Source organism: Anomalospiza imberbis, chromosome 4 (genome assembly GCF_031753505.1).
Source record: "Anomalospiza imberbis isolate Cuckoo-Finch-1a 21T00152 chromosome 4, ASM3175350v1, whole genome shotgun sequence".
In the NCBI taxonomy this organism is placed as follows: Eukaryota; Metazoa; Chordata; class Aves; order Passeriformes; family Viduidae; genus Anomalospiza; species Anomalospiza imberbis.
In genome coordinates, this window is record NC_089684.1 from 18099024 (window position 1) to 18114786 (window position 15763).

General features: G+C 47.1%; 1 protein-coding gene across 1 annotated transcript; it reads left to right on the top strand.

The window, feature by feature from the left end:
- Positions 1-319: 319 nt before the first annotated feature.
- SPINK2 (serine peptidase inhibitor Kazal type 2) lies at positions 320-5585 on the top strand. Its single transcript, XM_068187311.1, has 4 exons — positions 320-437; positions 878-915; positions 1455-1564; positions 5422-5585. The coding sequence occupies exons 1-4, from the start codon at positions 389-391 to the stop codon at positions 5465-5467; spliced, it is 243 nt and encodes an 80-aa protein (XP_068043412.1). The 5' UTR covers positions 320-388; the 3' UTR covers positions 5468-5585.
- Positions 5586-15763: the final 10178 nt, after the last annotated feature.

Consider the following 15763-nt stretch of genomic DNA (forward strand, 5'->3'; position numbering starts at 1 on the left):
GTGGCACTGCGTACGTATTTCCAACCTCCCTGCACTGCCCAAGCCACTCTGCGATCAAAGCACAACCCTGACGAGCTGAAGCCAAGGAGGGAAGCCTGGGGAACGCTGAAATCCCAGCCGGCACCCCCTCTATATTAACTGTGCTGCCCACCTGCACAGCTCTGACGGGAAAGTTTTCCATCCCCGTGAGCGTGGATGGAAAGAGGGAGGTTCCTGCAGTGCTCAACCCCGTGTCCCCGCCGTTGCATCCCTGGCGTGAGCGTCCCCCGCGGCCGTACCGGTTCCGCCCCGCGCCCCCCGTTGGCTCCCGCGCCGCCGGGGCCGTTGCGCCCCGAGCCGCCCCCGCTGCCACCCCCGCTGCTGCCGCTGTCGCCGCTCAGTTGGCGACATGGCGCGGCCGCTGGCGCTCCTGCTGCTGCTGCCCGTCCTCCTCGCCGGTACCGCGCGCACCGCGCCGGGGCACTGGCGGTCGGGGAGGGGAGACGGTGCCGGTGCCGGGGAAGTGGGAGACGGGCTGGTACCGCACCCCGGCCGGTCCTGTCCCAGGGAAGGGGAAACCTGAAGCGGCGCCGTGCCCCGGCTGGCTCAGCGGCGCGGCGGCGGAATCTAAGCCGGGGGTGGGCAGCAGCCGTCCGGAGGCAGGGCGGTGCCGGGATGGTGCCGGACGGCAGCTGCTCGGGGCCGGGACCGGGACAGCGCCTAGACGGGGGTGCCGGGGTCGGAGGGCGGCTGGTCAGGGCGTCCCAGGAGAGGACAGAGACTGGTCAGGGGTGCGGGGACGGGGCAGCGTCCGGTGGGTGATAGACAGGGCTGGTGCCGCGATCTCGGGGGGACCCGTGCGGCACCAGGCGCCGTTAACGCTGCTCGCTCTCCGCAGGGCTCCTCTCGTGTCCCGGGGCCATGGCCAGCTACCCGGTGAGTGCCGCCTGCCCCGTCGTCCTCGGGAGGGACGGCCCCGCTGCCCTCCCTGCCTCCAGCCAGGCCTCCCGCTGCCCCCGGCCCCTTCCCCAGAGCCGCGGGCCCCACGCTGGGGGGCTGCGCCTGCCGCGGCTCCGGAGCCCCGGCGCTGAGCTGGGCTCTCTCCCCACAGCTGAGGCGCCCGGGAGGCTGCTGCACACAAGCCCTGAGGATGCCCATCTCTTACCATCTCCGTCTGCATTGCCCTTCATGGGGACTCGCTGTCCGTGTGTCCCGCTGATGCTCAGCGGTCGGAAGGGCTGCGCCGTGGGGCACGCGTATGTCCTGACCACAGCTAAGCCGTGCCAGGCAGTAGGAGCCAAGCCTCAAGTGATACATTCCCATAAGGGCATGAAAGATAATGTGGCACTTTGAAATGCTGTGCCAGCTCCCGTTGGACACCTTCTTTTCTGTGCATGTCAGGATTCTTCAAAAGCTGAGCAGAAACCTCTTTCAAATGGTGTAACTTTGCTTTCTTTTGTACCTGACTTCCCTAGCCCAACTGCGCCCAGTATGGGAAGTACATGTGTCCAAGGGACTACCATCCAGTTTGTGGCACTGATGGAGAGACCTATGGGAACGAGTGTGTGCTCTGCCTTGCTAACAGGTAATCAATTCTGTCCTTCCCTTCCCTATATGCAAGCAGAACATTCACCCTGACATTCCAGATAACTGATAGATATTTTGGTGGCTTTGGATCATTTGCACTGTTGCACTGCAGTTTCAGCAGTGTCCTCTCAGCTGTGAATCTCTTGCAACAGATTTTATCGTGGTACCTGTAAATGGGCTAGATTGAATTCAGTCAGCTGGGTGTACTGAATATATGTATTAGTAATTCCTGAGAAGGAGCATCTTAGAGGAGGTTGCCTGTCATGTTCATACAATGCCATACTGCCAATAAATATAATGCCAGACCCTTCCACACTTTCCATCAGAAAACATGAAAGATCCCACCCAAAATACAGCTTTACATATATTTATGTTCAAGATCTAACCTCCTGTACTTCTTTTCACAATAAAGAGTAAGAATGCCAGATGTTAGGAGAAAATATTATTTTGCCATCAAGTTGTCTAAAAATCAAGAAAAAGACTGCCTAATATTTGAGACAGGGTATTTTATTCTTTAATAATTTAATATTTATTTAAAACAAATTGAAAACACAGAGAATCAGTATCTAATGAGCATTATTACTCCCCATTACAATTGACTGGAAACCTTTATAGAGCAGTCTCTCAGTACAAACTGAGAGGAGCTGCTGTGAATAGAAATTTTGATGGTAAAAGGCAATTTATAGTAATGAAATAAAAGATCTTCTGTTTCCAGCAGAAGGTATAAGTGAGAGTAGCAAAATAACAGAAACAAAACTGTGAACAGATAGTTCTCAAGAAAGGGAAGGCTGAAATAAGTTTAACTTTGGGGCAGAGGAAAGACTAATTCTGACCAGACAATCTACAAAATTCAAATGACCAAGATAAAAAACATAGGCCAAAATAAGGAAAGTGACAAAGGTATCAAAGGACACTTAATGGAATGTTGTAAAGAAAGTGCTGAATTGTGTCATGCATATCTGCCGAATTTGGTAACACTTTCACCAGAGCACACCACAAACAACCCAAGCAAGTGATAAATTGCAAAGAGAATTGGTAAACCTACAGTTTAGGAATAAAAAGAAAAGTAATCAAAATTCACACACAGTAGAATCTGTTAAAAGGGAAGAAAAGAGGTTCTGGCATGTTACATATAAAAGCCTACCCATCTTTCCTGCCTCAAGTGATATTGGAGTAAGTTATTAATTGATTGGCTTTGTACTTAGCCAGAGGTAAAGAGGAATGTAAGCAAAACAGATACAGATTTGTCAGAAATAATCCGATCAAATCCATGAGATTTAGTTTTTTGGCATGATAACTGGCCAAACAGAGTAGGAGGAAATAGAAGTATTGGTGCATTACATTAATAAGGCAGTTTACATTATCTCCACTTGACATTCACATAAGCAGACAAATAGTTATTCAGCTGAATTTGTTAAAGGATGAAGTCACAGAAGTTTGAAATGCGGTGGTTCAAAAGCAGTGATCAGCATTTTACATTTGAAAGAGCTATTTTATATAATAAAAATTGCAAAATGGCATGGATATGGTGATCTATGCAGCATATTATAAAAATTCCCAGGGATCTGGAGAAATGGAGTGACATCAGTACAGTAAAAGACAAAAAGAAGTGCTGAGTATTGCCCATAGGGAGTGCAAATCCCTATTGTGGAGATACAGCAGGAGTTCATCTCACGACCTAAACGGTATTTTTGATTCTTTCAGAACAGAAGGATGGGCTTTGAGATCCAGCCTTTCTAGGATTTCTAGGATGCTTTATTTTTTTAGGCATGATCCCTCAGTTCCAGATGGATGCATGGCAGATTCCTGAATACAGCATTGCACACAGAACAAAGGGTTCTCCAGTCAAATCTGCTGCTTATTTCAACTCCTTAAGTAATTCCTTAAGTAATTAGTGATGAGGCTTATGTCTTTTTAGTATAAGATGTAAAGTACATGTTTTGTGTGATACATGGGATTAAATCCAATTATACACACAAGACAGAATTTTGTCTAAATCATCTTTTTTTGCTGTCTTCTTACATGCTCAGAAACATAACATGTGTTTTGGTCTGAAGGGACACAGGGTGTCAGATACTCTCCTGATCATTTTTCTTCTATAGTTCAGTAGTTGCCATATTTGGGGGTCTTCTAGTTCGGCCTGGAGTCGTTGTTCTAAAGTGTTTGACTTGGCATGAACACAACACGGATAAAACATTTTGCTTTATTGGAGGAATTTCAGCTTTGAAAAACAGTCCATAGTCATAAGCAATGATCATTCCACTCCAAGGAATCTAAGGTACAGTCTGTCACACTTCTTAGGAGGACAGAACAAAGAGATTTTTTGCCCTATTTAGCAGGCTGCATGACTAGTTGCTGAAATAGTGTAATGTGGTGATATAGAAACAGAAAGAGGGACACATCCAGTACTAAATTACAAAACAGTCACTTCTCAATTAATTTGGAGTGATTCTCAGTTGCCATCTTGCAGGTTTGTTCTAGCCCATATTTAACCCCATGAAGGGCTTCTTGGAGAGAGCTGTACTTCCTTGTGGCCAAGACAGTACTGTCCAGGAGCTCTTTTAGCCATGAAGGACTGTGTGGGCACCTGAGGAGCCCTGTGTGAATTGAGTGCTGCAGAAGGGGTTGCTGCAGTTGATCCATGATAACATGAGACACCTGGAGCAAAGGTGCAGCACAAAGGTGCCTTCCCCATGCTGGCTCTGCAGTGAAGCCCCTTTATTGTAAGACCAAAGTTTGTTTTCCTCCCTACTTTTTTTTTTTTTTCCTTTTAAAGTTTAAATTTAATCTATTCTTAAGTGGGCGTTCAAATGCAAATCCCAGTTCTCTTCCACACTCAGTGTCCAGTAGCAATGACAACATCTGATCTTAGTTTAAACCTAATCCAACAGCAACACGTGCTCTTTGGAAATAGATGCAGCAGCTTGTGGTGTCCCTGCAGGGTTTAGTAAGGGCTAAGTAAGGGCTGTCCTTCAGCCGGAACCACTCCTTACATCCTTACCAGTGTTTTACATCCCCTGGCCTTGATTTTGCCTTTCATATTCCTGATCTGCTCCACTACCTTCTGGTTAAAAGATCCATGATAAAACTATTACTATTACTAACTAGTACAGTTTAACCCTGCTTTTGGGTAAACATAAGTCTCTTGAATTTCATGAGGAGTAAACCAGCTTGATTCTATTAACATAAGGTAACAAACTGATGATCTGGGACAATTTGCATTCTATTACTTTCTTCTTCTGTCTGCAGTTGCCTGGTAAATTGAGATTTGTAAATGGAGCACCCCAAAATACTGTGTATAGGACTTGAAAAAAAAACCAAACCAGTGTTCCCAAACTAAGGGGTACTTGGCTAAAATGTCCTTAAAGAAGATCCCAGCATTCAGAAAAGCACACATTCAATATTTAGTGAAGCCTCAGATGCCAAGGTGCATCAGGATGCACACCCTTCCCACTGAATTCCCATGTGAAAGGGGGAAATATTGCAAGCATTAGAACCGGTTCGCACCTCAGAGACTGCGAAGTTTAACTTGTATTAGTGCTTTGTAATGGACATGTTAGTCCTCATGGTGTGATTTGTCATGTGATGTGACAATTCTCAGATTTGCAGATGGCTTAATCAGGTTTTTATAGGTAACAAAGCCTGTGGTAAGTTACTTACTCTGTGTATGTGATTCCTAAGTTTTTGTATCACGGTTACTTTGTGGTGTGGTGATGCTTCCAGTAAGTGATGCAATTAATGCATCATTGCATTTAATTGAACACATAGAAAGAAACAAGAGAGTCCACTTTTTAAAATGTGCCTGTAAAATTCAAGTAGTGTTCCTCTTCTAAAATATTTTTCTTCTGTTTGCAGGGAAGATCATACACATAGAGAAATTCTCCGAGAGGGACCTTGCTGATATGACAGATGGCCACTTTTCATGAAAATAAGAGGGTCACAGACAATCCAAATGGAAACAATGCCTTAACTGTTCCTTCTGTGTAGCCTGTCTTAATAAACAAACTTGCATATTTAAAGTATGTTTACAGTATTAAAACTGTTGGTTGTAAACATACCCATAGCATAGTTATAACCTGAACCCTGATTTATTTTCTTACTAAAGATGGATCATAAGAAGGGGATGTCCTCGCTCTATACCAGAAAATCAGTTGTCCAGAGAAGGGATTGAGTGGGTACCAAGTGCCATTCCCACAGTCCCTCCTGGGATCAGGAAGGCTCCAGCATCTCTGTCACAGGCAGTGCTCTTTGGTTCTGGGATATTCTGAGCCCACAGGTGCCAGCGACCCCTGAAGGGGTTTCCTGTGGTGGCTACCTGACACGTGCCAAGCCTCTGCCCCTGGCTCCCTACCTGCAGGTCCTGCTGGTGGGGGTCAGTGACCTGGGCACCCTCTGCTCTTGCTGCAAGTAAGGGTTGTTTTGGAATGCTGGAGGCATGGGCAGGGGACTGCCCTCCAGGTCCCCATCCCCTCTGGGCACTGCTCCCTGGGGCTGTGAGGTCACCAGCCTGACTGGCACCCAAGAACCACTTCCTGTGGCAAACATCAGAGCAAAATTGAAAAGCTCAAGACTCCTGTGAAGGGGTGCACTCCAGAGTGGCTCTGGTGGGCCTTCCCGCAGGGAGGGTGTGCAGGAACTGGGGTTTGGTCCTTTCCTTGTACTTGTCATGGATATGGGCATATATCTTAGATGTGTTCTTTCTGTTTCACTGAACAGCTGGCTTTTGCATGCTGATTGAAATTAACTCTGTTTGGGTTGTCCTACGGTGCTTGGTAATACACAGGTGGCTTTTACCTTTGATCTCAGCCAAGCAGCACCTGCTCTACCCCTGGCCCCAGACCATGGCTTTGTCAGGCTTTGCTGGGCAGCAGCAGTGCAGGCAGAGATGTACAGCACATTTCATACCTGAGGAACATTCTCAGGTCAGTGACTTTGGGTTTGAAAAACAACCATGTTTTTGCCTTACAGTTCCTTTAAAGGGTCAAAACTATCCTTACCTTCCAGCACATGCCTGCTTTCATTTTCTTTGAGCAAAGATTAATCACTGGAGGGCTGGAAGCAAAAAAAAAACAAAACAAAACAAAACAAAACAAAACAAAACAAAAATACCAAAAAAAAAAAAAAACCAAAAACAAAAAAAAACCAAAAAAATCCCAAAAAAACCCACATTAAACAGTAGTGTACCCTAGTTATATGTTTATGAAGCTTTGTAGCTGAAAAAGATGGTGAATTTCAGTAAAATTGGTTTAATTTTTTTAAAGTTTAAACTGTAAATTTCATTTAGGACCATGGTGCAAGCTTTATCCAAACACTTACTGAACTCAGACAGTTTTGGTGCTTCCTGGGGAACCTGTTTCGATGCCTAACTGCCCTTTTCCTAACATCCACCCTAAACCTCCCCTGGCACAGCTTCACAACATAACTTATAATAATATTAACATAATAATAAGAGATTCACAGCACAATTGATAACACAGTGTCATAGAAGGTTGTTACTGCAATCTTTAGACATCAACAACCTTATGGCAAGCATTCCTGTTAGTTTATGACATGTGTGTGAGACTAACAAGGGATTATGCCAGCTGAATGGCATGCTGTGAATCAAGAAAGGATCTCTTTTCTGTCTGAGCTCAGGTAGTTGAACAATATTTTGATTGATTACGATTTTATATTTTCTAGCTTCACAAGGTCAGCACAGCCCTGATCTCAGTGGGAGGAGAATGTGCAGCCATCCGTATAGATCAAAGGAAGGTCAGAAGATGTCTTACTGCCTTTTGCTAATGAAATGTGGAGATGAATGGCTTTTTTTACCCCTGGTTGAGTTGCAAGAACAGCTTTTTTTTTTTTTTAACTGATTAAATTCCCAACTCTCCCTCCTTTTTAATTTTAATTTAAAAATTTTTAAGTGGAATTTTAATCGCTTTTAAATTTGCCCAGAAAAATGTTTTTATAAGTTCCCTGAACTCCACGTACTGTCGCTCAACAGGCACAGTGTGTGTGTTTTCTGAGACAGCTGGGCTCCAGCTCCCAGCTTAACTGGGGGCAGTTTGGAAGTGCTCAGCCCCTTGCTTCAGGCACCCTTTGAAGGGCATGCAGGCTTTCTCCTCCAGAGGTGTAACTGCTCAGTAACACTGGTATCTAGAGGAAAAGAGTATTCTCTCCTGGGTGACACAGGACCATGAGCAAGAGCAGAGGGGAAAGCCGTGTCTGAATCCTGTGGGAGACAGTCAGTACGAAGAGCTTGGATTTGTGGATTTCCAGCTTGCTCTCTAGGCGGCAGCATTTGTTTTCTTTTAAAGCTCATTTTGTGTTCTCAGTAGGGGGTGTAGGAAAGGCGTTTTATTCATCATTATGGTTTGAATGCATAAACGTTCTGTTAGGAGCTGTAGTTTTCAACTGTATTATATTATTAGTGTCAGTGATACACGGTCAATCTCATTTACTTGGCAAAATTAATTTGCTTTTTCCTGATCATTGAATCCAAGTGGTTTTTTGGAGGAGACTCCATGGCACACAATTTAGTAGAAACGTTATTCTGTGGGCAGATGACTCACAAATGAAGCTGTGGCATTCGGTGCCATGTGTAGGATTGCACTGGCTTCTATCTTAGCTTTGTGATTTTCGAGCTGGCCACGTAGCAACTGCTTCATTTTCTAAACTCTAAACATCTATAGAAGCACCGTAGGTTTCTGGGGAATTCTTAGCTAGATAACCTCAGAGAAAAACCCCAACTATTCTCCGTGAAAGTGCCTCATCTTTACACTGAGTAAAAACTAACCCCTTTTAAGTGCTTCTTCAGACAACTGGTGAGAAGTTATGCAAGAATCTGGTACATGTGTTTAATTTTACCTTTTAAGCAATTCTGAATATTTCTTCCTGACATTAGGAGTTGACCTAAAACTGTTCTTACATAAGCTAGTCTATTCCAGCTTCCCCAGTGAAAAATCCTACTGTGAAGCACTCTGGAGCAGAGAAGAGGGCTGGGACTGAAGTCTTTAACTTGTCAAGTAATATCTGGTGTCACTGTAGATTTTTTTATTTTATATTGTAGCCAGCCCCAAACTGCTGCACTGGAAGAGCCTGGGTTTTCTGGAAGTCCTTTCTTATCTGCCAGTCCCCTTTAAATATTTTGTCTATCCAGCAATTTGCAGATGTCTGTAAATGAAGACTTGAAGTGAACCCTCTCTTTTAATTTGAAGAGCATCTGGCAAAGAGGAGTGCCTTCTGTAGGAGGCTTTGGGGCTGTTGTACCGTAGCTATCTGCATGCACACTCTCACCTTCTGGCAAGCTTTGGGAAACTCCAAGTATCTTGCTTCTCTCTGAATTTCTAAAAATCAGTTTTGCATTTACATGTGATTCATAGCTTTTCTTGCCCCACAGTGTTTCTGCCTTTCCTAGGCCTATGGTAGGGGACATAAATACAGCTGGGTGCACAAAGCTGTAGTGAAATGTGAGGTTGTGAATGGGAGGTCACATCAATGATCAAGTTTATCTGCTAAGAATCATAGAATCATGAAGGTTGAAAAAGACCTTTAAGATCATCAACTGTAAACCTAACATGCCAAGTCCCACTAAGCTGTGTTACGAAATGTAAATCCTGACAATTAAGCAAAATGCAAATTGTGTCCCTGGTGCTTTCTCTGACTATCAACCTGCCCTCTGCCCAGAGGATGCACTCAATCCCCTTGGCCAGATCATTAATAAAGACATTAAACAGGACTGGCCCAAACACTGAGCCCTGGGGATCCCCACTAGTGACCGTCCACCAGCTGAATGTAAATCCATTCACAAACACTGTCTGGGTTGTGCCACACAGATAGTTTTTTACATGGCAAACAGTGCACCCATCCATGCCATGATCAGCCAGTTTCTCCAGGACAATTTAGGGATCTGCAACCATAACCAAAGTTTAGAACTTGACTATTTATTGAGAACTAGATAGTATTCGTGTCAGAATCAAATAGGACAAGGCAATAAGCAAGTCATCTCCATGGGTCGGCCAAAGTAAAGACTTCCTAAATTCTGGGCATAAGGGTCTGCAAACTCCTAGAACCACCTGTTGCTATGTGACTGAGCCCAAAAACAGGAAAAACCTGCAACTTCTTCCACTCCTACACAGAGAAAGGAGGATATACGTTTAAAAAGTTGTCAGAAGAGGAAAAGGAGGTTTTAACACTGAAAACTGTTTGGGCTCATGAGGAGGGGAAAAAAATTGTTGTCCACTGACAAGACAAACATTGCCTTTAGACTCTGCCATGCACCAGTAAGGCAAAAAAAAAAAAAAAAAAACTACATACAAGTAATAATGGGCTAGAACAGGGATCTTGTATACATTAAAAAAAATTGTAAAATACCAGCAAAAATTTACTTCCCACGAGGAATACCAGAACAGGAACGCTTAGAGGTTTTAGGAACAACATTCTTCAAGATGTTCACAATTCTGCTGCTCACCGTCCTAAGCCACCTGATCTAGAGGGCCCTGCTTGGAGCAGGAGGTTGGACTAGACATTGGAAAGGTTATTTCCACCTCACTTATTCTGCAGTTTGCAAAAGCAACAGGCTGGTGCATTTGCAACCAGCACCTGTGCTGCCCAAAGTCAGGTGTTATCAGAACCACCAGAACCACCCTGACAGGTCTGACTACTTATGAGAAAGCACCTCAGTTATCTGGAGTACTGTGTGTAGGTGCACAGCAGAAAAATGCCTCTGAGCCTTCTGCCTAACTTCCCATCTCTTGCATTCAATTTCCTTGGGTGAAAACATCATGAAATGTTTAGGGTCAACAGTCTGCCATTGGGGAGAGATACGAGTACTTTATTCAGAACAGATAAAACATTTTCAGAGCCTTCAGGTCTTCAGAAATGACAGGACTGAAAAACGTCTGGCAGAGACCAGCAGGCTGTGAGCAGTTACACACCAGGTGTCTCCTGTGTGTCCCTACTCCCAGGTCACCAACATCTCCAGTGCAACAGCAGGCTGGGCACAGAGAGCAGAGCTGGCCCCTTGTGTATTTTATTTTCCCCATGGCTCATATTTGCCATGGTCAGGCACACAAGTCAGCAAACCCATTTCTATGCACAGGACAGGTGAATGGGCAGCAGGGTTAGAATTAGTATCTTGCTAAAATAATGTTATGTATTAATATTCTTTTAGAATAGCTGCTAAGTGAACTGTATTTCAAGGGAAGCAGGCTCTGGTAATCCCTGACAGTCTGTTCCAGTGTTCCCCTGCCATGCAGACAGGCCTGTGCTGGACAGCAGGAGTAGCCCAGGGGACACAGCTCTCCAGTGGGCTCCCTGAGTTCAGCCCTCTGTGCCTACCCCACAGAGCAAGGCTTTCTGCAGCCAGGCCAGAGACCTACAGGAGACATGGTCCTACATAAAGCCCCCCTGGAGAAGATCTTACTAGCCAGGACTAGGCCTAGGACGAGAAGCAGCCTTTGAAGAAGGGAGAGAAACCCACCCAGAGAAGCCAGACAGACTGGCTGTATGTAGCACCAGCCAGCCAAGAGACGGGCACATAGACACTTGGAGCAACATGAGAGCAATCCCACGCCAGTGCCAGAAGCCTTCCTTCTGCTTCAAACAGCCTCAGATTGGCAGGGAGCCTCCAGAACCTGCCCTCACCACTGATGGGAACTGGCCCCCAGCCGTGGGTGGCCCCCAAACCACTTCCCTGCAGCAGGACAAGGTGCTAAAAGACGTGCTGTGACAAGAGTGTGACTTCCTTAAGCAGTGGTGCAGGTACGGCTTCGTTAGCTCAGGTTTCTTAGGCTGTTTGTGCTTGTTTGAGCCTGCTGGGCTCTCCCATGGGTTGAGGACTCTCCAGCTGCTTGCCTGTGCAGCACTGCACCGTGCTCCCATACTCCTTCCCTGGAAAGCACCCCCATCCACCAGCCCAGTCACCATACCCTGACAGACATGGCAAGGGCACCCTCCTCCACGCTGGAGCCTCTCTGCCAGGTGCACTAGACACAAACAGCCCTCTGACAGTGGAGTGCCTGACCCCCGAGAGCTGGAGCAAGGTGAGATTCCAGGAGCAGGGAATGTCCCACTGAAGGTGACCTCTCCCTGGAGTGATGAGGCTGTCAGAGCAATGAGGGAGGCATCTGTGAGGAAGGCTTCTATTGTGCTCACTCAGCTGTCCCCATGGCCAGCTGTGTAGAGAAGACTATGGGCAGCTAGCAGCCTTCTTCAGTGCCAGCTTCTCAGGAGCCCTCTTTAGCAACCAGGTTGCTAAAGGGAACAAAAGGGAAAAAAAGGGAACAAAATTTTAGGGAACAAAAGTTTTAGAGTTAATTGCTTAGGACTCTTGAAGCCACTCCCTGAGACCCAGCAGGTGGAGCAGAGTCTCTCATTGTCACTCTGCGAGTCATTCTAGTTGTCTGCCAGCGCCACAGGGCACCACAGGTGCCACAGGGGCTGTGGTGTGTGTCACACAGAGATGACCCATCCTGCTCAGCGCCTGTGGCAATGCCCAGCAGCTGGTAGCACCAGAGCCACCTCTCCACAGGTGCCTGCCCAAACTGGTCCAACAGAAACTACAGGCTGCCAGCTGCATGGCACTGCTGCCATGAGGTGGGCAAAAGGGCCAGGAGCCTGTGGGCTCCCTGGCATGGGATAGCACAGGGGAAAACTTGATCCTTGTCCCTCATGATGAAGGCTAAGCAGTCATGGGATGGTGAGCACCTGTGCTCACCCTGCTGAGACCCTTGAAGCTGGTCTTCAGGGTAGCATTCCGGGTACAACTGCGAGCATGGTGGTGGCAGGCAAGTGTTTGGACAGAGCTCATCCCTGCTCTGGGGAGGGATAAAGCCCCTTTATTGACCTTGAAGTATTTGATCACTGAAGTATTTGAGTCAGGACCTCCAAAAGCTCTCTAGATAGCTTCAGCCTAGAGATTCAGAACAGAACAGGTTTCAGCAGACATTTTCCAGCCCCCATCTCCCTGACTTGCTCCCTAGAAAACACACAGCCGTCCGAGTCTGTGGAAGGGCACTCACTCCCCTGCACATACGCCTGGCACTCCCAGCGTAGAGAGTGGATCTGCAGGTCTGCTCTGTCCTCCCTCCCTGCCTCTCACCAGTGCCGGGCCGTGTTTTCCTGGGCTGGGCATGGCAGCAGCTCCCACGTGTGATGATGCCCTGCTGGCTGTCTCTGCGTGCTGCAGCACGCTCTGCCTACAAGCTATGGCAGCGCTGCTGAAAATCCTCCCGGCAAGGAACTGCACGTATCAGCTCCCGGTTTAGTCACTTCAAAACAATCTGGTTAGTAAGAGTGAGACTAGGGTGGAAGACTGTACCCCAGGCAGAGATTGCACATGGAAATACCAATGAGATGACACTGTTCTCTGAGAAGTGCTGGAACAACGGGAGGAATAATAAAACACTGCAGTTTCCATCCACACAAATGTATCCCACGGACAAAGTAAAGGCAGGAATCTTATTGGAAGTCACATCTGATTAGTATCTGTCTGGCCTGGATCCCTTCTACTGCTGAGTAGAGACAGGCTGAACCCTGCCCACTAAAACCAAAGGCAAATGCATGAAGGAGAGAGCAGAAGAGGCAGTTGCTGAGGCCAGGTCAGCAGCCCTGTTCCAGCAGCAGGAGCCACCTGTGCCCACCTCCTCTTCCCCCCCCACCCAGGGCATGGTCTGGGTAAGCACGGTGTGCTGCTGGCTCTCGGGGTGCAACCAGTGTTGCTGCTCTCCTAGGGGAAAAAATTAGAACAATGACTCAGTCAAGTTCTCATGTGTTGGGACGTCCAACAAAGGCAATTGCCAGCTGCACCCTGAAGAACAACCGATCTCTTACGCTGTTATGGGGCAAGTGGGTTATGGAGGTAGAAGTCTCATCTGGTTAGCTGCAAGAGTTGTCCTGTGAGTCAGTACTGGCTAGTTAGAAAACTCTTCTCTAACTGAATGGAAGCCAAAATATTCTGGAAGGCCTTGTTTCCAGCCACTTTTTTTTTTTTTTCTGGATTAGCGGCCAGAGACCCCCAGCACATCAGGAAAAAAAAAAAAAAACACTGGTAAACAAAACAGAAGATGGCTTTTGAGGTTTTCCTTTGCATTGGGGTGTTCAGAGGGAGAAAGGAAGCTTTTGCACTCTCTCTGGCACCTGGGTTGGGGTGGAGTCTGGAAAGCACATATTTTTTAATTCACATACTCAGAAAAAGGAAAAAATCTCTGCTTAATCCCCAGCAAGGGGTGCTGGTGCTAAGCCTCATTTTCAGGAAAGAAAACATGGCAAAATTCAAGAGCGACACATGCATGAAAAGGAGGAACATGTCAGGAAAGCTATGTTATAGCCCATTCTATCCTGATGGCTTGACAAGTTGCTTCCCCCCTCTTCTTTCCATGTTTTTTTTCCATTCTGTCTCCATGCAGTATTAAAGGGACAACAACTGGCCCAGCATGAGCATCAGCTGTGTGTTGAATGTCCACCCCACCTACCCCCCCAAAAGTGACTTCAGCCAACATCTTGCCATGGAGCAATATGGATGATATTCAAGCCTCCGCAAGAGGGGTCCAGAGCAGTGGGGTGCTGAATGCAGGCTGCAGCTGCCAGCCCCTTGCTGCAATGCCACAGTATGATGCAAAATTGTCAAATGCACATCACAACAGCTGTACTTCTCAACAGGAAGAAAGTCTCTGTGATAGGCCTGGATGCACCCTTCATTTTGTTTCTATTTACTCTAATGCTGCTGACAAAGGACATCCTATGGGGACAGGATCTCTTCATATCAGGTGAGCCATAAATTCCAGCAATACTTTGACCCTCTCCCAGGAGGAGAAATGGGGTGTTAAAGATTTCAGAAAAGGTCAGAGAAGCATTAACATGTGCCAGCCAGATGTGAACAGATTTTTGACATGACTTTCACATTGTCACTGCAGGACTCCCAGCACCTCTGAAACCATTTCAATGGGGTATCTCAGCCTGAAACACGTCACTGCCAGTGCTCCCAGTGCAAGCCTGGGCTGGGTTCACAGGCTAAGAGAAAAGGGTTTTTCCACATTAAAGGCTTTCTCTCCATTGACAGTAATAAACAAGGGAAGAAAGGAGCCTATCCTGTTCCTGCAGGCCACGTTACTCACATTTTGCAATGCTTAGGGCATATGCACAGAAGGAAAAAAAAGACAGCATACAAACATAGGAAAATCTTTCTGGACCAGAATATTTTCCCATCTATCCTGTCACCGAGGCTGGCCAAGAGCAGATGCCAGAGCAGAGCACAGACATGGGGCAGATAAGTAGCAATACCCCTGAGAGCTCCCCTAAGGACATGTCAGTATGCAGTATGCAGTTCAGGACCTCTGCCTGGACACTGGGGATGAAATCCAAGACTGAGAGTCCTGCTGCAGGGGTCTGCTCCAGCCTCCTTGAATGCACCCGGATGCCCCCAGCCATGGCTCCTGGAGCCATCCCCCAGACTCATCGGCCAATCTGCTTGTGTGCACCCATTGCTAGCCGTGCTCCTGTTGCTTAGCACCGGTGATAAACAGGACATATTCCTTTGGCCAGGTGCCTGCCCAAGGCATGCAGGATCAAGTCTTCCCCCAAAACCTCTCTGGCAGCCACTGAACAGCACCATTGGTTTATCAGGCATTGAAGCTATCCCCTGATCTTGCTTGATCAATGTCATCCTGCTAGGAAAACTGGCACGGGTCTGCCTGTCCTTTGGCACAGATCTCTTTGAAATCCCCTTGCCCTGGCCCATGTTTCCCCCAACATTACAAAACCTCTTCAGGACAGTCTTGGCTCACTGCTAAACATAAGGCAGGTTTCTTGCCTGGGTTTGTCCAGCCACTTCTCCTCAGTGTCAGGGCTCCCTGCCTCTGGCTCCAGCCAGCTCCACAGTTTTGCATTCTGTGCCAGTTTGAATTTTGCTCTGGCAGATAATCTCAGCCACTGCAAGCCGTATTCAATTTTTCATAAGCCCTTTCTTCAGCCTCTCTGATTTTCCAGCATCCCCTTCCAGCTGTCTATAAACTGAGAGAAAAATCAGCCCCTCTCCACTGCACTCCACCCCACAAGATGCCTCTTTTTAAGCTGCTGTCTAATGCTTCCAGACCACCACGCTGAGAACTGCAGGCTCCTAGGCACTTTAATGGAGGAGACGGCTTTGGCAGAGGAGGACGCCCTGCTCCCCTCCCCATCCCCAGCCAGGCTGTGCCTCTGAGGGCTGCAGCAGCAG